This window comes from Sardina pilchardus, chromosome 20 (assembly GCF_963854185.1).
Source record: "Sardina pilchardus chromosome 20, fSarPil1.1, whole genome shotgun sequence".
NCBI classification, from domain to species: Eukaryota; Metazoa; Chordata; class Actinopteri; order Clupeiformes; family Clupeidae; genus Sardina; species Sardina pilchardus.
In genome coordinates, this window is record NC_085013.1 from 16,165,328 (window position 1) to 16,188,364 (window position 23,037).

The following is a 23,037-nucleotide window of genomic DNA, read 5'->3' on the forward strand; positions in this document are numbered from 1 at the left end:
TTCTTTTGATGGATATACACCATATTTATGCAAGGAAAACATTTTCAGATATATTTTTCTAAGATCTAATATTTAGAAGATTAAGCTAAACTGGCTACAGTGTTCAGATTTCAACATTTAAAAGCCTGCTCTGCATCTCAGGAGGGCCATGGATGCGTGTGAACGTAACTTAGAAAACTGAATCTACATTACCTTCCACAATGTCTACAAACCTCGATGGGAGAAATGAACTAGGCCACCAGTAATTTCCTATAAACAGTAAACTATATCAAGTATTTAATCAGCAGATTATGTGTTGGAGTTTAAGTGTAGGCCTACAACTACTGCACATTAGAAAAGCACGTGGAACGCTGCCCCCCAGTGGAATGAAGAAAATGAATGCGTTTGTTGACGTCATTACGCAAAGCTTCCGTGTTTACCACCCTGTCAATCACAAAGAAGTGCAGCACAGGGGTATGGGTATGTAGCTGTGCACTTCTGATAACGTTACCTGCTGAAGATTTGTCATATGTGTTTTAAATCAGTCGATCGGAGTGATTGGCCATCAAACTGTTCAGATTCCGCTTCTGACGCAGTGTTCAGGTCGCTTAACGTTACTCAACTCGGGTGACATCCAATTAGCTAGCAGCAATGATGGCGTCGAGCTACAATGCTAAAGAAGAGGACGGTCACCATTCAGGGGCCGTAGGTCCTGGTGGAGCAGGTGTCAATAAGAGCAAGAAGCCCGATAACACGGCGTTTAAACAACAACGACTACCAGCTTGGCAGCCCATTCTGACAGCTGGCACTGTCCTCCCAGCGTTTTTCGTGATCGGGCTGATCTTCATCCCTATTGGCATTGGCCTCTTCGTCACTTCCAACAACATTAAAGAGTTTGAGGTAAGCCCCGTGCCTTTGTATCCAACCAAATAACATTATGTTCATTTTTGGCGAATATCAAAGTAGGCTATATTAATACATCGCCTAGTATTCCTGTCATGTACAGCTCATGTTGGCCTGCACGTTTACATTAAATGTTTCAGATCGACTACACAGGAGTGGAGGAGTCCAGTCCTTGCTATGTTTGCTCTTTCAATTACACCTGGAATAATACAACTCCCTGCCAATGCTCGATTCCATTCTCTCTCGAGCAGCCCTTTGAGGTAGGCTAATCTTGTGTTGTTCGAGTATTTTGAAGGCTTAATCGATCAAGATCAGTTATTGTGAAAGTGATGTTTTTTTTACAGTATTTTTTAGCTTTATTGTTTTATGTCATTTCAATTCTTAGACTCTGGGTTACATCTCACGCATGAAGTATATGGTTATGGTTATGGTTATGCTATGGTAAATATCTGCACCATCTGCACCTGATGCCCTTCTTGTGAACGGAACGAGAATAACCTTGCCATCATCAAATATTGATCAGATGTACTTCTAAATAGCTTGTCATTGATTACACTTTCACCTAAAAGTGCAGTGCTTTGCCTTGTTCTATTATTTCTGTGACGGCTTTGTGTGGACAGATCGATAAACTGTTTCAATATTTGGACAAGATGTTGAAAATGTAATCTCACTGTACTGGGTGTATGAAGCACCTGATAACAAAAACCACCATCAACAAACATTGTTGTGTGGCAATAAAGTATCTATCCATCTATCTATAACACGGTTGCTTTTGTGTTCTTTTAGGTAGGCTTTCTCCATTGCAATTCAATATTTGTTTTGGTGTACTTGTGCATTGCTATTGTGAACTATTTTCATTGTGATTGTAATCTATTTGGAAAAATAGGTCTACCCTCAATGACTTTTCGAAAATTAGATAAATGTTGAATGAATGAATGTATTATTGTATACTATTTGTTGTTCAGCTGTGCAGCTATAGTGATTGTACATGTCCTTGATGTTGATATTTCCTCCAGAGCAATGTCTTCATGTACTACGGCTTGTCCAACTTCTACCAGAACCACAGGCGTTACGTGAAATCTAGGGATGATAGCCAGTTGAATGGTGATAAAAGCTCATTATTGGTATGTACAGTTTGATTCTTTGATTGGTTTAATTTGTTCTGATGGCAAAAGTATTGTACCATAACATTATGTTTTCATATCCTTATTGAAACTGGGAAATCTCGTTTTGTTTAAAAAATTAAATGTATTGTGAAATGTACATGAATGTTTCATACCTTTCCTTTTGTTTTTCTAGAGTCCAAGTAAGGAATGTGAACCTTACCGCTCTAGTCACGGATCACCCATAGCCCCTTGTGGTGCTATTGCTAACAGTCTCTTCAATGGTAAAATAATGTTGTATGATTCAAGATTCTATATTAAGAAATTACAATGAAGTCTGTGTTTTACCTGTTTTATTGACTATTATTATTATTATTATTATTATTATTATTCAGATACCTTGGAGCTGTTTTACAATTTTCCAAATGGTACCAGTATTACCATACCATTAGTAAAGAAGGGCATTGCTTGGTGGACTGACAAGCATGTGAAATTCAGGAACCCAGGAGGAAACAACAACAATCTCACAGCTGCATTTGCAGGTAACCTGTCTTATGATAAATCATCATATGAGCATTAGGGTGCTGATGAAGACAGAAACATTCATTAAAACGTTAATATTATGCATATTTCATTTCAGGCACAGCCAAGCCTGTCAACTGGCGGAAACCCGTCTATGAGCTGGACCCCAGCGACCCTGACAACAATGGCTTTGTCAATGAAGACTTTATTGTGTGGATGCGCACAGCTGCTCTTCCCACATTTAGAAAGCTTTACCGCATCATCCAGAAGAAGAAGGACAACATGATGCCAACACTACCCAGAGGAAACTACACACTGAATGTCACCTACAGTATCCTTTTACACATATTGAGCATCAACTCAAAGAAAAATACATAGCTGAAGTCACCTAAGTAAGACCCACGCAGCGCAGTTTGGAATGAAGTTTCTACGTTAAACGGTTGAAGCTGAATTAGACACACAAAATCTGTTAGAAGAATAATAAGAAGAACTCGGATAACCATTGAAACTACTCAACTATTTGGGTATAACAGAATAGTGCATTTTCATGCACTATAATAATAATAATAATACGAAGCAGCCTAGGAAGAACAGTACAGTCATTTTCATGCACTGTAATAATGACTACCATTTCATATAAGTGCTACCTCTGAGGTATGAACAAACATGTTTTGGATCTCTTTTTCAAAATGTCAATGCTGTAAGCGTAATAATTCATTTGCCTAGTTGTTTGATTAGTTACAACTTTTCCCTTAATGACATAAACCCAGATTACCCTGTGCGCAGCTTTGAAGGTCGTAAGCGTATGATTCTGAGCACCATCTCCTGGATGGGAGGGAAAAACCCATTCCTTGGCATTGCTTACATTACCGTAGGCTCTGTGTGTTTCTTCTTGGGTGTGGTTCTCCTCTTCATTCACCACAAGTACGGCAGCAGGAACAACAACGCAGACATCCCCAACTGAGAAGACCTCACCTGAGGTGCCCACGCACATTCCTGTGTAGCTGCTGATTCCTTGCATGGACTACTGGCTTACCCATTGGCTCATTTTCTGTGTAGACAATTGAGCACCAAAGTTATTTAAGACATTGAATCCATATACATTGTCAAGTGTGTACAGATTATTTCATACAAGGGTCAATATAAAGTATTGGAAAATCAACCAACTGAAATGTTCAATTACTATCGCAGTGCACAGCATTAGTGCTCTTTATTTAAGTTAGTAATGCTGGTGGTGACTTTCTTCATAGAATTCTTTATTCAGTTTCAGAATAAGTATATCACATTCTTTAGAGATACACTCTTCTCTGCTGTATTGATTTTACTTGACAGAAGTTATTTTATGGCCTAGTTTAATCATGTAGTTATCCTGCCAAATACTGCTGGATCGCAGTGGCAGTTTGCTTGTAAAAAGCTCACGGTTCAAGATACACCATTGATTTCAAAATCAAGCACAATGCCACTAAGCAACACCGTTTGGTATCTTATACTTGAAACTGGTTACCCTGATTTGACCAAAGTTGTTAAGATAATCTATGCCACACTATAGAATATATGCAGTGTACCATCCCAATCAAGCTGATTGTCTTTTGCTCAGAAGTAAGGGGGCTGTACAGATTGAAGGATACCTATACAAACTGAAGGATGTTCCTGCTTTTCCGTTCCCTATGTGTTGTCTTGTCCAGCTGAATGTAATGGGTCTTGCACTGGTAGCTTAAATGAAGCTATTGTTAATGTACATTTTGCAGCCATACCCTGTAGCAAATATTCAGTCATTTTACATAGGGATTGCAGATTGATGTCAGTATGAATCAGACCTGCTTCTTGCTTAGTTTTGCTGCTTTATGTTTGTTGGATCAGATTGACCTTATTATATCTGACATTTTGTATGCATGTTGCAGTTTTTGTTTATGTATCCCATCAAGGGCTATATTTATTTCTTTTTTAGTTTTTATGTTATTTAACGTTTTACACTCTTTGTTGTATTTATTGTGACCAGTTCATTTGAGTTGATAGTCGTTCATTGTTGTGTTCTTTGTGGATGATGAGAATCCTATTTGTTTTCACTGGTTTGAAATAACCCAAATATTGTAGTGTCATACAATGCACTTTAAAATTGACATACGTTTTAAAGCAGTACTTGGTGATTATTTATTGTATGCGGTTGCTTACACTTTCTTTTACAGTATCTAGCTAAATATTGGTGAAATAACAAGCACAAACACTGCTTTGAGGCAACTGTAGACCCCTTCAAAACTGGATTTGGTATTTGAGCCTCCCAATTTTTAAGTCTATTGACAAGTAAATTGACATGTTGTCTATGTATGCCTATTTATGTAATACAACAAATGTCAGCTATGTGAACCGTTGGATGTTCGTAGATATGCATGTGAGCTGAGCTTTGTAGACACTGTAAAAGAAAATGTAATCATATTTTTGTAATAGGGCTACATCTTGATTTTTAACAGCTGGAGATTGCTAAAATGAATAAATGATCCTGCTTACTCTATATTTCATAGTCTTGTTTTAGTCAGCCGTTGCACACCACACCTACCACACACCACAGCCCATCTGCTGAATCTTGTGTTTGGTAATACTCTTCAAATAACGAGAAAGAAAATTGGGTGTTTGAGTCTGAGAGAATGCACACAAGGTAGCTCCCTATTGCACCTTACTAGTGATGAACAATCATACTCAAGAAAATGATCAGAGACCCCAGTCATCCCAACAATAGACTCTTCTCTGTGCTATAGTCAGGGAAACGTTAATGGCTGCCTGAAAGCCAGAGCCATGCTATCCACAGCCTATCCACATCTTGAATATGATGACTACCTAGAGATGACAAAATCTCAATGCTACAGTTATACTACATGTCACAGGCGAGGGGCGCTGTTGCCACCTCCTTACCACAATCTACCCCAGGGAGACCACTGTACCCTTCAAGCATGCACACCAGAGCTAGATAAAAGTCTGTATTTTATTTAAGTAACAATTGAAAAGTAGTATTCTTCTGTGATAGAGGGCATCAAAGTCCAGCTCAGTTAGTCCACTTCAATTATTCCGTCAGTTGAGGGTCCCGGAATGTGTGTGTTGTAGTGTAGTCTACCACACCCGCTCCAGTAGTCTCTGGATCCCCAACCGGAAAAGGCCGAACAGATGCGCACGCAAAACATGAGATATGTTTACAAATAGTTAACTGCACTATGTCCCAACACTCATGCTAATGAAGCAGCTTTATTGCCTTAGTTGTGCAGCAAGCACACACTCCCCATGCACACAGGCTAACATATAATTGACTTAATGTACAAATGAGCGATAGAAAACAGCTTGGCACATCTTAAAATAATCCACATATTCACAGGGACGTGTTTCAGTGTGTGTGTGTGTGTGTATGTGTGTGTGTGTGTCTTCCACTTCAGTATGCATCTACTGTAGACACAAATATTTGAAATACTGTACCATTCAAACACAGGCTACTCAAACACACACACACACACACACACACACACACACACACACACACACACACACACACACACGAACATGAACACACACAAGAGGGTCTCTGTGACCCTTAAGATACAGTACTTGACTTTGAAAACAAATCTGAATTCTTAAAAACCAGCAAAGTGTAACAGCTGTGGAGGAACCTGAGTCTCTTGTGTAGTAGGCAGTCTACCCAAGGAGGCCAAGGCTAGGGGCCTAATGTTCTGTTTGACATTCATTGAAGGGTCCAGACAATTGTAGGGCTTTCTGTTGCTTCTTCTTCTTTTTTTTTCAGAAATGTAGCCAAGGCCTACTACAGGGCAGACACAAGGCTTATACTGGCTTGAATTGAGCCACAAAAACAAAAATCGCTTTATAAGTGGAAAAATGAATCTACAAAATACTCTAAGTCTTAGAATGTTCACATCATATTAGTCAGTGGTGTCTTTTTTTCACTGCACTAGATACACACGTTTTGCCACCTGAGAGAATTCTGATCATGTGCGGAGGTCATCTGACTTAAGACGTTAAGAGCGTTGTTATTGCAGCAAACTTGTTGATTTGCAGATAAATTGGATCCAGGTAATGCTTATCAGTTGAATTGTCTATCCAAAACGTAAATATCGGAAATTGGAAAATTGATTTCAATTTCCTAATATTGTGGGGGGGGGGTTTCGCCAGGTAAATGCGTCAATAAGCTTTTAGAGTGGTTTTTTTTTTTTTTTTTTTTTGCATATGTGTTGAGCTTGATAGAAAATTGGATAATTGGGGAAAAAAATAGGAACATTTTAGTATCTGCATGCGCCTCTAGGCTGCTGGGGAAACCTCGCGCCTGACCCGTGGCTGCGCGTAGAAAACGCAGGCGACTCGTTGCGTTTCCGTGGAGCTGAGCTCATGTATGTACATTTCTCATGTATGTGTGTGTGTGTGTCTGTGGTTGTACCGCTGCATTAAAAATGATGCGGCAAGACAGGTGGACGAGGACGGGAGAAGATGCTCTAGCTGCGGCAGGATATTTAAGAACGGACGTGGCGTCAGAATTCACCAAGGAAAGACCAAGTGCAAAGAGCAACTGCAGCAACGCAGAGCACCTGAGATGTCTCAGAGGTCAATCTCTGAGTATGCCAGCTATGCTTTTCAGTCGGGAGAGGAACAGAGCCAGGAGGCACAACACAGCGCTCTGGAACTCTCTGCGCATTTGTCTCAGAGCATAAGGAGAGGGGGTGAAGACGCAAGGTGGAAGGATTTTGAGAGGAAACCGTGCTTGAATCTACCAGTAGCGACAGACTGTAGATGGGCGCAGCTGGATAAAGACTTGGGAATCATCCTCGACAATACTTTGAAAGGGGACGCCATCAGGAAGATCGGGCCATGGTGCAATTAGTTTACCATGTATGTCATGACACCTTCGGCGTGAAGGTGTCATGAGGAAGGCATTTTTCAATAATCCTTTTCAGTTGACAGCAGAGCTTCTCGGAAAGCCCAAGAGCGGAAAGCTGAAGTCTTCTAATGAAGAGGTGGAGGACAGTGTGGCAGCAGCACTGGGGGAATGTCCTTATCAGTTGCCAAGGCCAACACCTAACATCCCGTTCAATATGTCAGATTTTACAATGGATGAAGTGAGAGCAGGATCTGCTTCAGGCCCATCAGGAACCTCATATAAGATCTACAAAAACTGCCCTCACCTTCTGAAAAGGTTATCCAAGCTCTTGCCTACACTGTGGAAGAAAAGCCAAGAGCCGGAGCTCTGGACACTTGCTGAAGGTTGCTTTTACACCTAAAGGGCAGAATTCTGCTGCACTAGATGAATTTCGCGAGATCTTACTACTGGATGTCGAAGGGAAGATATTCTGGTCCATTCTTGCTAAGAGGCTGACCTCATACTTGCTCAGCAACAAGTACATCGATCCCAGTGTCCAAAAAGGTGGAGTCCCTGGGTACTCTGGATGTCTAGAACACACGCAAATTACGACACGGTGAGGTAGTGATGAAAAATAACAATACAGGTCTCTTTCGAGGCCCTGTGATTATGAGCGTATCCTAAACCCATGGGTGAGGACCCATTGGAGGGCAAGTCTGGAGTCAGCAGCCACGGTAATTCCAGCGCTAAGCTAAGTTTAATGGTAGCGTGAAGGTTCGGTGCGGTGATTGCTAATACTACAGCACCAGAAGGAGGAATGGGTCCCTGTAACGGTTTTGCTTTGTATGCCTGAGTGGCCCAAGAAACAGGGCTTGGTAGGTGTGCCCAGAGGTGCTATCCCCTTCAAATATAAGCCTCAATATCGGTCTGAGCAAAGTGGCAAAGAAAAATGGTGTCCACCACCCGTAGACGGTGTTTATGGGCCAAACTGTGAGAAGCCCCGAGTGAACCTGTTTGTTCCACAGCGAGCCTCCTGCCAGTGTCGCTAGCACGGAGCGTGCACACCCACCGCGTCTCAACACGCATGGCCTATGGAAGGCAACCGAGGGCCTTTCTCATTAATGAGGGCTGTAGAATGAGTGGGAGGCTCTTCTGGACAGTCGGTGAAATACCACTACTCTTATCGTTTCAGTGAGGTGGGGAGGCGAGCCCCTGACGGGCTCTCGCTTCTGATGTCACACGGTGCGCGAGCCGTCGCGACCCGCTCCGGGGAGAGTGGCAGGTGGACAGTTTGACTGGCGCAGTATACCTGTCAAACTGTAACGCAGGTCCTAAGGCAAGCTCGTAAGGGCAGAAACCTCCCATGGAGCAGAAAGGCAAAAGCTCGCTTGATCTTGATTTTCAGTATGGATACGGACTGTGAAAGCTGGTGAACACAGGTTAGCTCGAGGTGGGTACGTTGACCGGTGCTTGTCCAGAGTTGGGCCAAAGATCCTTAAGGCGGAGCAAGATATGTCGTCGTAATTCATGTCTATGGGCGCAAAACGGGGATCACTTCCTCTGCATAAAGGGGGTGTGTCATGCGTGTCATGTCCATAGACTTCAATGGAAAAGAGGCGGAACAGCTCTGCATAAAGGGGGATTTTGCCCCCTCCCTCTTGCGATTCGGGTTCCAGGAAGTGGCTTCTCATGAAGTATCTTGCTCCGCCCTTAATGATCTTTGGTTGGGCGTGGCGAGGTCCAGGGCAGTGTGGGCCGATCCCTCTGGCCAGGGTAGGCCTGGCGGTTTGGCCCTGGGCGTTTGGGCTGAGTAGGGAAGTCCTGTTGTCCAGGTAGGCTGTGAGGCAGCGGAAGTCCCCCTGGAGGTCCAGACCAGCAAACCCTCCAGGGCCAAGACTTATTTATTTATTCCTTGGTTCGCCATGGGTGACAGAGAAAAAAGAAATTCTCCAGAGACTCAGTCCAAGCCGCTTGAGCCGGAGGGGCCCCCGCCTAGCAAACAACGCCAAACTTGCCATTGCACTTACTCGTGCCCATATCAAGACACTAGTTTGAAAGCAATTGGAGGAATGGTTTGTAAAAGTACGCATCATTTTGTTTAACCTTATCTTTTATTGACAGAGCCCTGATGTCAAGAATTAATATAGATGTATATAGATGTGATGGTGGCAAGGGTGCCTCCATAAGGTAATTATCATTTCTACCTGATTGACTTACCTTGCTTTTTTTTTTAATTCTATGATTTTATATCTTAATCAACAATAACAAATTGTATGGCAATTGCTGTTTTCTTTTTTTCTTTGTAGGTGCCAGAAGTCCCAGCCTGAAGCCAGAGGCTGCTATTGCAAGTCAGATGGGGGATGATCTATGTTAGGCGTCAGAAAGGTGGTGTACGCAGGAAGGCAAGGCAAAGATGTGATTAGGTATGATATCACATAGACATAGTTACTGTGCAGAAGTGGAGGGTCACTTTGAAATGTCCTCTGTATAAAAAAATCTATAGATAAATATAGTGCACCCCCAAACTTTCTAATTGTGGTGTATATTGTACATCTGCATTACTTCTAACTATTGCACCTTACTTAAGGCTGCTTGTGAAGGTTTGCTTTTATTTGTCACACAAGCTGAGAAGTTTGCATTAATGATATTCATAGAAGGGGTCAATTGTAATGTATGCTTCCTTCTCTTTTACAGACTACCTTCAATAAGACAGGGCAACAGACACATGACAAGTGACTGGGAGAGAGAGACTTTAAAAGGACTGGCCTGAAACTGAACTGGGTTTCCAAGTTCATGGTTGAGTTTAAATGTTATCAACTGTTCTTTTATCAAATTGCTCATATATGATGACTGGCTTTTACTGCTTTTTAACTTTTTATACATTTTAAATACATTTAAGATTGAATATTCAAGATTGTCTTCATTCCATCTCATTATACTGTAGCAGTACATGTGTAACACAAAAACACATAGTGATAGATGTACTATGTAAATAATAATAAAGTAGTAAGTGAGTAATTTGTTTAAAATTGTCAGCATTATATTCTTTAAACTTGTTTGCTTCTTAAAAAAGGCTTTCTGCCATCTACAAAAAAAGCATAGCATAATTCAACATAATTGATGGGTCAGATAAGCCCAATTAAAGAAGTTAATTTAAACCATTATTGGGTCAAAAAGACACACTAATATTCTGGGTCACTGTAACCCAGCATCCTGGTCAGAATAACCCAATAGAACCCAATATATGGGTTGATTTTCTTATCCATATATTGGGTTAAATAACCAACCCATCATGTTAGGTCATTTTAACCCAAGACGTTTGCTGTCCAATAGTGACCCAGGCCCTAGGTGAGAAACAACCCAATTTGGGTCGTTTTCAACCCAGTAGTTTTTAGAGTGCAGCAGAGCCTGTTCCCTGTTCCCTGTTCTTTGCTGTGGCCTGTTGGGGAGAGGGAGCCCGCACTGCAGACAGGAACAGAGTGGATAAACTCATCAGAAAGGCTAACTCAGTGGTAGGGGCTGAGCTGGAGACGGTCCAGCAGGTGGCAGGGACCAGAACATTGAATAGACTGGGCTCAATACTGGCCAACCCTGCTCACCCACTCCACTCTCTGAAGGTGGTAAACAATAGCACCTTCAGTCAAAGACTGATTGCACCAGTGTGCAAGTCTGAGAGATACAGGAAATCTTTCATCCCAACTGCCATAAGACTCTATAATGCACAAAAATAATTTTACTTAGTCATTTATAGTTTTTAAGTATTTTTAGCTTATTATTTACTTATTAGGTCTGGATATATGTGTATGAATGTGTGGTGTTATGTCTGTCTTGAAGCTGCTGTGACACTGTAATTTCTTGTTAAGGGATTAATAAAAGGATCTATCTATCTAAGCCTGGAGTGCAGCAACCACCACCAGCTAATTCTCTTGCAGCAGATGTGACATATTTCATGGAAAGTTTAAAGGCCACTGAGTCTGTTTGTAATGTGAATGGATGAAAGCAGTGCTGGTGTGAAAAAAATATTGTTCCACATGACTATGCCGTAAAAGAGTCAAAGCTGGGATAAACTGTTGAAAAGCGAATGTCCCACAGCTCCTGTAAGTCTGTACTCCCATACAGGTCATGCCCAATGTCCGTGGGTTGGGTCAGGTGCCTGCCTTCAGGGATGTCATGTAAGAAAGGCTGGTGAAAAAAAAAAAAAAAAAATCAAATGCAATGTTGATGACACAGTCATTTTGTACTTTTTAAAGTGTCCCCCTTTTTATCTGGGCTTTTTGCTGTTGTTTTTTGTTCAGAATGCTCTTGTGTGTTTCATGGATATTATGCAATACTGTAAAAGTTTTTCTGTTCTATAGCCTACTGTAAACATTATACTGTACCTCCTGTAGTGAACAGTAGGCTAAAAACAAAAGAGATGATTTGCTTTTTACTGGAATTCTTTTGAATGTGAACATTATGTGGACATTACATGTGGACATGCAAGATTTCTGACCCTCGAGACCTTGCTCATCTATGCTGCGCACAACAGTGCCTCTGGTGCTAGTTCGCATCGTCACAGTCTGCACACTGTTTTAAAACAATATATCTATGGGATGGATACTGTCGACGACATCATAGAATACAAATAAAAACAGGTTTCACACAAGCACTTTTGAAACTTTAAGATTTAAATTTGTCCCCCTGTAGGCTCACTGCGTATCACAGATTTTATATCACGTGAGAGTCACCAGACAGATGTTCACATGACATACCACGTGATTGAAAACTTCTATTTAAAACAGAATCGAAAGCAATGGGAACATTGCCTAGAAGAGCCATCATTCAGACGCTTCGCCTTTGGGTCGAACTCCAACCCTAATCAGTGTGTCAGACAGTGGACAGGAAGGTAGGGTGTGCATTAAGTCTATTATTCACAGTGACGCAAATGGAACAGGAAAAGAGATATTTTGCTACCGGATTTTCTCCTATTATAGTCTGGAGAGCTCACTAGCTAACGTTAGCCGCTGATGCTAGCCTAGCAATTGTACACCTTGTTCAGAAAGTAGGAAAGTAGGTCATGATGTTTACTAAGTTTGTGGGCGCACATCCAGCAGCTACCTACCGTGCTGTGATTTTGTGTACTGTGTGGAAGTGTGGATAACATTAATTCTTGTGGGGACGGTGTCGGGTATTATTTATTGTAACGTACGTAAGCCACCCCGTAACGTAATGTCTGTGTGCCAAGTTACTCTGACTAACTGTATGCTCATTTGTTGGTGCTAAAATCAAAACAAGCTTATGCTTAGCTACCCGTTTGCAGGACTCCTGAGTGTTGAGCTTATACATCGAATTTGTATATGGCCTCGAGCCGGTTTGGTCTTGCGCAGGTTCATCATGTTTATCTTTGTGCGCAAATTGTTGTTAAACTAGATTGGAGTCCTGGCACTGTACATGTTGTTACTTGTCTCCAGTTAAGTCATGCTGACGTAATACAGCAATAGCCAACGATCGTAAAACAAAACAATGTGGTTCTTCGTTTAGGTGTAAACATCTCTAGCTTGCATTGGCCATACGCTCCTGTGAAACGAGGCGACATTGTTTGTTTGTCATGCTTGGTTGACCTCGAGTTTACAGGCAAACACTGTGATCAAGGCTAGGTCCTGTTAATCAACAACAATGAGACGTTTACGAAATGTTTTTTTTTCTCTCCACAAATGGAGTTGTAGTTCCTCTTCATGTCAGTTTCCTCATGTGGGTTTCTGATGTTTGCTGACTGATGCATTAATCGATCAGCTGACGTCGTTGCGGAAGTGATTCTGGTGATTCATGCGCCCCATGACACGCTCTCTGTAGCCAGGTTAAGTGGCCTACGCTGAGCTGTCGGTTGAAATGGAAAAATGACATGTTTGAGCCTGAATCGGAATCAGAACATGATCAATATTCAGTACAAAAAGTCCATGCGTAATGAAGTGCTTTGTGTCCTTGTGTACTAGCAGGTGGATCCTAAAGGGAAGATGAGAGATCTACTTTAGCTTGCTAAGAGTCCTTGTCATGCCCTCTTGATTTAGTTATCCAAATACAATAAGTTAAAGGGACTTGAGCTCAAGTCCAGACTTATACGTCTCTTCACTGTGCATGACTGCTGCACAGTCTGAAAGGAACCCTTGTTTGTGCGTCACTGGGTCCTTGTGGCAACCACTTGAGTCTTTAGTGGAAATATCTTTTTGCCTCCATCCTTAGGAAAGAATTTGTTGTTTAATGTTTATAGTGGTATAAGCATGCATTTGAGATGGGACCTTACTGTAACCACAATAATAATCAATCATGACTTTGTTGCAGAATGTGGCGTCTGGTTTGTTTGTGTTTCGTCGCTGCACTGGCAAGCAGCTGGGCTAGACCGCGTCTTCCCCCTCTCTCAAATGATATGGTGAACTACATTAACAAAGCCAACACCACCTGGAAGGTAAGACTTTCCCCACGCAACTATCAGGAATCACCTGGAGTTTCCATCAAGGAAGTAAAAATAAAACTGTAACATAATCCAATGTGTGTGCAATATCTCAAGTTTCTTTTTGGGTAATTCACATCTCCATTTACTAAGAATACTCATGTAGGTGTTTCAATTTGTAGAGCGGTCAGACACCTCTTTATATTTGTATACAGGGTCGATCTTCAAAAATCTTAGATGTGAGCAAGTGAAACTTTCAGTGGCTTTTCCTTGAGGATATCATTGTTTTATTCCTACGACTTGTTCCTTTGAAGGCCGGCCACAACTTTCACAATGTGGACTACAGCTATGTGCAGAAGCTGTGTGGTACTCTGCTGAAAGGACCGAGACTCCCCATCACGTGAGTGTTCTTGACCGGGGGAACAGTCAAAGAGGAATCGAGAAATTTAGTCATGAGTGTATCTTGCACACTCGTTGGAGGAAGTGAAACCTGGTGGAGTGGAATATTAAACGTTATAACTGGCTTAGTCTTGGTTCAAGAGAAATGCAAAGGAAAAAAGAGCAGATCTTCTGTTTTTGAGTTTGAACTTTTAGAATGGGATTTACCATAATTGCTCAATGTGAAAGAGGAAATGTAACCTTCATTTGTCACATGAAGAGGTCGGCAGTCACTTCACAGGAAATTGAGTGATTTTGTGTAGAGATGCAGGCTACATCAATTCAAATGTCAAGAGGAAATGTCATCACTCCCACCAGAGGTAGCACTACCTAGAAATCCAACACTCAAGTCTCTCTTTGTCTCTTTCCGTCTCTCTCTGTCTGTAGGGTGCAGTATGCTGGGGATGTGTCACTGCCTGATAGCTTTGACTCGCGTGAGAACTGGCCTAACTGCCCCACCATCAAAGAGATCAGGGACCAGGGCTCATGCGGTTCCTGCTGGGTAAGGAGCTTGTCCATACAGCCCGCCACTCCCACCTTATCACTGGGGACTTTCCAAGGAGTCCAGTTGTGCCAAACTCTTGGTTAGATATTGAGTTTGACCTGCTTGCTCAACTCGCAGTATTAACACAATAAAATCAAGAGAAACATTTAACAAACCTTTCTAGGAGTTACACAGCTGTTCAACAATGTCCAGTTGGCGGACTCCTCATGAGTTTTCCTCCTTGCCTGTAGGCTTTCGGTGCTGCTGAGGCCATGTCTGACCGCGTGTGCATTCACAGCGATGCCAAAGTGAGTGTGGAGATCTCCTCCGAGGACCTGCTGACCTGCTGCGAGTCCTGTGGGATGGGGTGAGTGGTGGTTCTGGAGTGTTCCAAGCTCCCTCGTTCTCGGTCCCATGGCATGAGTGTTTGTGGTAATCTTTTCATTATGTAGCTCTTTATGAGCCAGATCAGTCTCCCAAGGTCAAAGTTGCAACACATATTTGATAACATTCAGAACACACACAACTGAAAGTAAATATGTGGTCTAAATCTGATCCTGTATGCATAACACATACCCCATGTCTACAGCAGTGATCGTTTAGTAGATCATTCTTAACCATGCTGAGTTGTGGGGGTTGTTTGCTTCACCTTTTGGCCAACTGAATAATTGAAACTTCACGTTGTGTTCATGGCATTATCTCATTATGTGAACATGCGTGTCCTTTCCTACACAAAACTGCATGTAATATGGATCAAATTACAAAAGTCAGTAATGGGTGAAACGACATAATTGAATCTTTGTGCTAGAATTCAACTAGCCCATCAGTGCATCTATGCTGATGGCTAGTGCATCTTGGCTCTCCTTGTTCACGTTTGGGATGCTCCAGCTGACAGCTGAGACTTTGGCATACAATAATGCATGTTCTGCTCATGCCAGACGTTCAGTCTTTTTCTGGTAGCTCCTTTTTGTTCCCCTCTGTGAGTAAGATGAGAGCTGTGATTACTCTGCTACCCCCTCAGAGCTTTAATGACTTTTGTAGAAAACTCCCTGCAACACATTGCAGAGTTTCTTCTACAAAAGTCATTAAAGCTCCTCCACTGGTTGAGAAACACTGATTTTGTTTGGAGGAAGTTATCCTTCTCTATTTCATTTTACTCCATTCAGTGGTTGGTATTTGACTGTTTTTTTTAGATTTTGAGGTATCTGAAGTTTATCAAAAGTCCAGTGCTTTATTTACTATAAAGCTTTTGTCCTTATCAAATGAGATCACTGTAGCATGTTTTGTCTGGGTGTAATGGCTTGAAAATCACCTGTTGTCTGTAAGATGTGTACGAGTGGTAAATATTTATTGGTATCTACATTTGTGTTGATTCATTAATTCATTTCTGTCATGTTTTGGTGAACAGGTGCAATGGTGGCTACCCATCTGCAGCATGGGACTTCTGGACTACTGAGGGGCTGGTGTCGGGCGGACTCTATGACTCTCATATTGGTGAGTTCATAACACCCCTTTCATGTTGTAATTTTATTCTGGTTTTATTTTTTAAAAAGTTCTGGGTCCTTTAGATCTTTGGCCTGTCAACTTTATTATTAACCTGTTGTGTTCCGTTGTGATCCTATTTGGCCCAGGATTGTGCCCTCTGGTGGCCAGAGGTGCCATTACTATCTAGATATGTTTGGTATGTTGCTACTGTACTCTTTTTCTGTAGGTATTGTACTGTTTTACACTCTGTAAAGCACCATGACACGTGTAATGTTTTGGCGCTCTACAAGTTAAATTAAATTGAAATGAGATTGAATTCTATATTCCCATGAGGGACCCTCAGGGGACAAATTGACACCGACTCTTGCATCAGATATCATTCCCAGTTTGTGCATGTACACTGTCTATTAAATAAATTCTGAATTTAAAAAAAAGCTAAAACTTGCTTTGAACAGGCTGCCGTCCCTACACCATTGAGCCCTGTGAGCACCATGTGAATGGTTCTCGACCCCCGTGCTCTGGAGAGGGTGGCGACACGCCCAGGTGTACAAAGAAATGTGAAGCTGGATACTCTCCTGCCTACAAATCTGATAAACACTTCGGTAAGTGTGTGCCCACACTTGTGGCTTTTGTCCCTCTACCCCCTGTAGAGATGCTGGTAATTTTTACTTAAGTTTTACCAAGCTTGTTAGATGGAATATTTTTAGCTTGTTATTCCTTCTAAACAAATCAGCAGGGGTGATCTAATTTTTGTTGTTTTTTTACATCTTGGAATGGAATGATTGCAGGGAAGACCTCCTACAGTGTGGGATCAAGTGAGAAGCAGATTATGAGGGAGATCTCTGAAAATGGGCCTGTAGAGGGTGCCTTCTCAGTCTATGAGGACTTCCTGCTGTACAAGGGTGGTAAGCACTGCTGTTTAATCGTAGTCTGTCTCTTGGAGCCTGTTATTTGTGATGGTGATGGTAACCAAAGATCATTAAGGACGGAGCAAGATACTTCATGAGAAGCCACTTCCTGGAACCCGAATCGCAAGAGGGAGGGGGGCAAAATCCCCCTTTATGCAGAGCTGTTCCGTTTAAGTCTATGGACATGACACGCATGACCCCCCCCCCCCCCCCCCTTTATGCAGAGGAAGTGATCCCCGTTTTGCGCCCATAGACATGAACTATGACGACGTATCTTGCTCCGCCTTAAGGATCTTTGTGGTAACTACTGTTGTGTTGCCTGCCCCCAGGAGTGTACCAGCATGTGACTGGGTCTGAGGTCGGAGGTCATGCCATTAAGGTCCTGGGCTGGGGAGTAGATAACGGCACCCCCTACTGGCTGTGTGCTAACTCCTGGAACACTGACTGGGGCGAGAATGGTAAGTAGTAGGAATATTTCTGTTACTTTTTTTAATAAAGGAAAGACTGAGTATTGCCAGGGTATTACAGGTTGTATTTCATTTGTTTTATCCTAACCCAAGTTGATGGTTGGAAATGTTATATTGTGATATTGATGCACAATATCTTTTTCTTTCTTTCCTTTAGGCTTTTTCAGAATCCTCAGAGGATCAGATCATTGTGGCATTGAGTCGGAGATGGTTGCTGGTATCCCTGCCTAATGCCCTGTGATTGGTGAAGACTGAGGGCGAGACGAGGGCTACTGCACTCAATGAGCCCTCCCGTCCTGTACAAACATCCACATGAAACACTTCCCAGCTGCTGTACTGTAGGTGACATGTGACATGACTTGTGGCTTAGTACTGCCTGATGCAGAGTTGGACACTTTGTTTCTTAGAAATCAACACAATGTGGCTTTCCTTTTAAAAGGCTTCAGACATGGTCCACATTTTTTTAGTTTTTAATGGTATGATTTTTATTGAGCGTGACTGAGTGAATAGTATTGAATTGGAACTAAGTTGACAGGGTCTTATTTTGCACAATTGAACCACTAGAACTAAGTTGTGTAGTATTGTGGATATCAAACATGCTTGTTCTGACCTGAATCATAGATCAAACTGGCTGATGTGTTGATGCTTTTATATGTAATGTTGTTTTTCCCCCTTTTTTTTAAAAAAAAAACCCCTAAAACTCTTCTATCGTGATGGTGTGTTGTAAAAGTTAGTATTTCTTTTGGAATTGGATTCAGGGCTTGGATTGTACTTTTCAGTTTTTATTCCTGTGAATAAATAAAATTGTCATGTCTCTTCCATGTCAGTCTCCCTTTGGGCTATTGTTTCTAAATGATGTACAGTCCATGCACTTTTGTTCAATGCAGCTCACTTGATTGTGCATGTCAACAGCATTTTCTGAATACAAAAATAAAGTACAGTGAACACCAACACTCTCTTAAGCAGCGGGCACTTTATTTTGACTGCAACCCACCCCATCTATGATGTCCCTCCTAGAATAATGCCCCCACCCTCATCCCACCATCGTAAAATGTCTCGTTATGAAATGAAAACCTGAAAATTGGTTTTGGCTGGAGTGTGTCCTTTTTAAGCAGTTTGATGCTTGCAGTTGCTCTATCACTTGAAGAAATGCCTCACACATTGTGTTGTATTGTTTGCATTATATGCATTGGCTTTGTGTTTGAAGAAATGTAGACTCTGTCTGGACACATGTAATCTTACAGCAGACATAGTAAGACTTGTTTGTGGGAATAAACAGTGAGTGGTGTTCTGGAAAAAATCTGTCATATTCCATTAGTTGTGGTGTTTAGCTGTAATGGAGGGTTGATTTCCATAAATACACATACACGCACAAATATATACAAATCGGTCAGCAAATTCATCTACACAAGACCATAACATCCCCATATTGTGGCAAACATGACTTTTATGGCAGCATAATGCAATTAATCAAGTCTAGTTAATAGTGCAAATACGTGTTAAATAAGTGATTGACTATGTGTATCACAACACTGAAAGTAAATTTGAGACAAGGAACCAATCTATTCTCTATGGTAATGAACATTAGGCACAAACACTTTGTATACAGACCTTCTGTCTGAAAATGCATAGTTGTTCAGGATGCACATACTGCTAACTATATAGAAGTGTATGTGGTGTAAAGTGCATTATTTGTCAACAATTTATCTAGAAATTATTCAAATATTAACATGGGCAGGTATTAAATAAGATTCCATCCTGAATTTTAAAATCAAGCCATTAAAAGATTTCCTTTTTGTTGAATTTCTATCCAGAATTATTTTAAAAATATATAATAATAACAATAAAAAACGTTCTCCAGACAACATGACACAAAATGGTTTTCAGTCACTTGGCACAGCATCCATGAACAGTCTGTCCTACTGTATATGGCTGACTCCTGTTTCTGGTCTGCATAGGCATCATTCTCACAGGCAGACCACAAGCACTGCATGCAGCACAGGCAGTGTCCCCTCTCTACATCTCAGGCTGTCCTTGGTGCACAGGAGCATGATTCGGATGGTTCTCCACCACATTGGATTCTAACCTCTGCTCCTCAGCCTGCTGCTGCTGCTGCTGCTGCTGTTCCTGGGCCGCCTCTGCCTCTGCTTGCTCTTCTTGAGCAGGTTCCTTCCCCCCTGCATCTCCTAGGTTGTCCACATGCTGCCCCTCAGGCACCTGTCCCTCCCCCTGAACCCCTCTCTCCTCCTCAGGCGGCTGCACTTGGTGTTCACCCTCCTCTTGCGGAAGCTCCTGCTCATTGGCAGAGTCAGATGGTCCGTCTGCCTGAGCCTCCTGTGCCTGTTCCCCCACTGGGTCTCCCTGCTGCGGGGAGGCCTCTTCCTTTGGCTCGTCCCGGGCACCACCTGCAGAGTCGGACTCTACTGCCGGGTCTGCCCCTGGGATGGGCTCCAACTTGCTGGCTTGGATGGGTGGGGAGAGCAGCTCTGACGGAGCCAGTAGACCATCCTGGTTCTGATCCTGCGTCTGCAGGAGGTAGTCCACCATGGCAACCACCTGAGGACGGAGATAGACCACAGGGTGTACTGTACTGTAGAACAATATCTGATAAGGACCTCAGGCGCATTGTAACACAATTTACCATTAAACTCCATTTCCACATTGCATTAGCATATGGTGTCAGATGCCAAGATATACTGCAGGCATGTGATTAAACAGTAGGCATCACAATGGGTACATAATTGGATCACCCAGAAAGCCTCTACTGGCAGACCCAATCAAGGTCATATTTAGTTATGGTTATGGAATTTGGCAGACGCTTTGGTCCAAAGTGAATATTTCAGCGGTTATAATTGCAAAGTGGTTGCAAAAAGTGTATTGTCTTTAAGTAGTATAGAATTAACCTCGGTGAACCCAGACAAACCTGTTATAGCAAATTTGAATTTGCTCTGCATTTTTGAAAGGAGCCCATTGACGTCCATCCGGTTCTTTAGAATTATATAATATGGATAAAATATGTACAATCTCTAGCAACACCCCTAATGAGACATTAAAAATAAAAGAAAAAAAAAAAACTCACTCCATCAGTTGATTTGGGGGTCTGTGAAAGATGTGACAGAAAATCTGATAACAGCTTCATCAGCTCTAGGCCATCCAGCTGACCGCTTTTATCATAGTCATGAAGGGAGAAGAGGAAGAACACCTCTAGAGAACGGGAGGAAGACGCTTCATTATTAAGCACAGACCGCATAGCACCGCACCACACCACTTTAACAACAAGAACGTCAGCTTTTGGACTGTGCAGTCTTTGGCACTGCTGCAAAAGAAGATAGGCTAATAATAATAACCTGGGTGATTGATCTTTACCTTGCTCCCGTGTACTGACATCTGGATTTGCCTGTTCATTCAAATTAGCCTTGATATAGCTCTGTAAGAGACTGTTAAAATAGCAGAGATGAGTTCTACACAGCACAATACAAAGTGAGTATGTCCATTTAAATCACAGGAACGTCTAGTGAGATAAAGACACTGTGTGTCAATCCACTTAAGGAAGAGCAGCTTTGTCATTTTCCTCCTGTAGTGTGTAATGAGTAGTCAGGTCATTTTCATCCACAAAGCCAGAAATGTGTATTGGATAGGTATACCACTGGACCTAAACTGTGTGCCCATGTATTTTAGGGACCGTGAAAGTTGCTTAGACGTGAAATTGGGAAGAAAAACAATTGTGAAACAAATGGACTGTGCTGTAATCTATTTTTCTATTTTTCCGACACAGGTGCCATGCCCATGTCCTTGTCTTCACCTGTTGAAATCACACCATAATCTCTGATGTGTGTAAAGACTTTGTACCCCTGCTACTGGACTGATTACCTAACAAAAACACACCAGGCTGCATGAAAAAAAGAAAAGAAATATCATCTCCCATGTGAAAAATGAAAGCAATTTGCTATTTCCTTGGAGAAATTGAAAAAAGGTATAAGACAGAAAAGGGTATGAGACAGATTTAGCTGTAGCTTACCTGCGGCTCTCATCTGCAGAACCAAAGGGATTGACGAGCGTAAGAGGCACATTGTCACCCGTGGACTCTGACCTTTAAGGACAAGGGCAAGACGGAGCACAACGTCACAAAAAGAGCACACAACATGTAGGCCTACTCCTTCATCAGACAGAAAAGTCAGCGTAATGCACAAATGATAGGCCTAATGGCTTCTGGAAGAAGATATAAAAATCATGAAGATGTATAAACCATACATAATAAGAACACAATAAGAATCTGATCTGTAAGCATAAAGTGGGCTAGCTCATATAAGAACAGCCACACACAAATATCAGTAAATATATCAGTAAATTCTGGCCCCATTTACCACCTTATTGTGTGTGACCTACATTACTGACAGTCAAGGCATTATGCAAAAGATCATGAGATATGGGTGGTTGGCTCATCCGTTTAGGTGGGGCCTATGACAACAGCACACCTGAGTCCAAAGGTGCGCATTTGCATCATGTACTGAAACAAATGACCAAGAGCATCGTTGCTGCTTTTCTAGATACAAATTACATTCTCTATTTGAAAAAAGGAGATAGTAAGTGCGTGTGCTACGTCTCTACTGTAATACCAATCCCCAGTACAGTAGCCTACCGTAGCCTACCTCTGAGACTCTTGACCCTGCTGCGGAGCACCCTGGATGAGGAGCGGTGCGAGGAGCAGCGGGAACACCGCCGCCGCAAACATGTCCACACTGACAGGGCTGCACCGGGCTGCACAAGCACACAAGCATGTAGGCTAAGATACACATGCTCCAAGTCCGCTGTAGGCTACATGCTTAATTGAGTTCACATCACAAAACAAACTTTCATTCGGCAGACTGCTTGCTTACCCTGCGACTGTATATCTCGCCGCCTACAATTCAGCCACATTGTAGCAAAAATGTAGACAGTAGACTTATGTAAATACACTGCTGGTAGCTACATAGTTCCCGAAACAACATTTTGATACAAAAACATGCATAAGTTACAAGCAATCGTAGCCTACCTTGCTTTGATACTGAGGTCTTCTCCTCGTAGCCTAATGAGAGCCGATGGTCGTCGGTTGGACTAGCCTACTGCGATCGCTAGTGTGCTGTGTTATGATCAATGACAGGGTACACGTGGATACCAGGGACGTGTCGCGGTCCTAACAATATCTCACAATCTACTCCTATAGCGCTTTGCTGCGGCAAGGTCCGCCTTCCGCCGTTTCTCATCGCCACGTCGATGTAGCTGACTAAGCAGCGACTGGAGTACCTAGAATGTCAATGCATAAGCTATGCTCTGTCTCAACCGTCTCCTTCTAGATATCACAGTAGTGCGCACAAATGACAAAGCAGCTCGATATGTGGAGACCCTAGTCAATATTTGGCATTAGGCTACAAGGCTATAAAGTCTATATATTTTCTAGTTAACATTCACGGCAAAGTAGCCTACCTGGAACATATC

The 23,037-nt window shown here is 42.2% G+C and overlaps 3 protein-coding genes and 1 long non-coding RNA gene across 4 annotated transcripts; 3 read left to right on the forward strand and 1 right to left on the reverse strand.

The window, feature by feature from the left end:
- Window positions 1-426: 426 nt before the first annotated feature.
- LOC134067645 (cell cycle control protein 50A-like) lies at window positions 427-5,018 on the forward strand. The gene is made up of 7 exons (XM_062523029.1): window positions 427-879; window positions 1,023-1,142; window positions 1,899-2,006; window positions 2,182-2,269; window positions 2,381-2,527; window positions 2,626-2,838; window positions 3,278-5,018. Exons 1-7 carry the CDS (start codon window positions 631-633, stop codon window positions 3,469-3,471), a joined length of 1,119 nt encoding a protein of 372 aa, XP_062379013.1. The 5' UTR covers window positions 427-630; the 3' UTR covers window positions 3,472-5,018.
- Window positions 5,019-9,521: 4,503 nt separating this feature from the next.
- Window positions 9,522-10,135, forward strand: LOC134067662 (uncharacterized). The gene is made up of 3 exons (XR_009936536.1): window positions 9,522-9,540; window positions 9,660-9,776; window positions 10,048-10,135. It is a non-coding gene; the product is annotated as an uncharacterized LOC134067662 (long non-coding RNA).
- Window positions 10,136-12,109: 1,974 nt separating this feature from the next.
- Window positions 12,110-18,383, forward strand: ctsba (cathepsin Ba). Its single transcript, XM_062523032.1, has 10 exons — window positions 12,110-12,238; window positions 13,672-13,795; window positions 14,095-14,180; window positions 14,606-14,720; window positions 14,954-15,069; window positions 16,111-16,196; window positions 16,643-16,789; window positions 16,976-17,092; window positions 17,425-17,553; window positions 17,720-18,383. Exons 2-10 carry the CDS (start codon window positions 13,673-13,675, stop codon window positions 17,791-17,793), a joined length of 993 nt encoding a protein of 330 aa, XP_062379016.1. The 5' UTR covers window positions 12,110-12,238; window position 13,672; the 3' UTR covers window positions 17,794-18,383.
- Window positions 18,247-23,037, reverse strand: cgref1 (cell growth regulator with EF-hand domain 1). The gene is made up of 6 exons (XM_062523034.1): window positions 23,026-23,037; window positions 22,212-22,320; window positions 21,581-21,652; window positions 20,929-20,999; window positions 20,642-20,766; window positions 18,247-20,118 (listed from the first exon to the last, which is right to left on the reverse strand). The coding sequence occupies exons 2-6, from the start codon at window positions 22,292-22,294 to the stop codon at window positions 19,579-19,581; spliced, it is 891 nt and encodes a 296-aa protein (XP_062379018.1). The 5' UTR covers window positions 22,295-22,320; window positions 23,026-23,037; the 3' UTR covers window positions 18,247-19,578.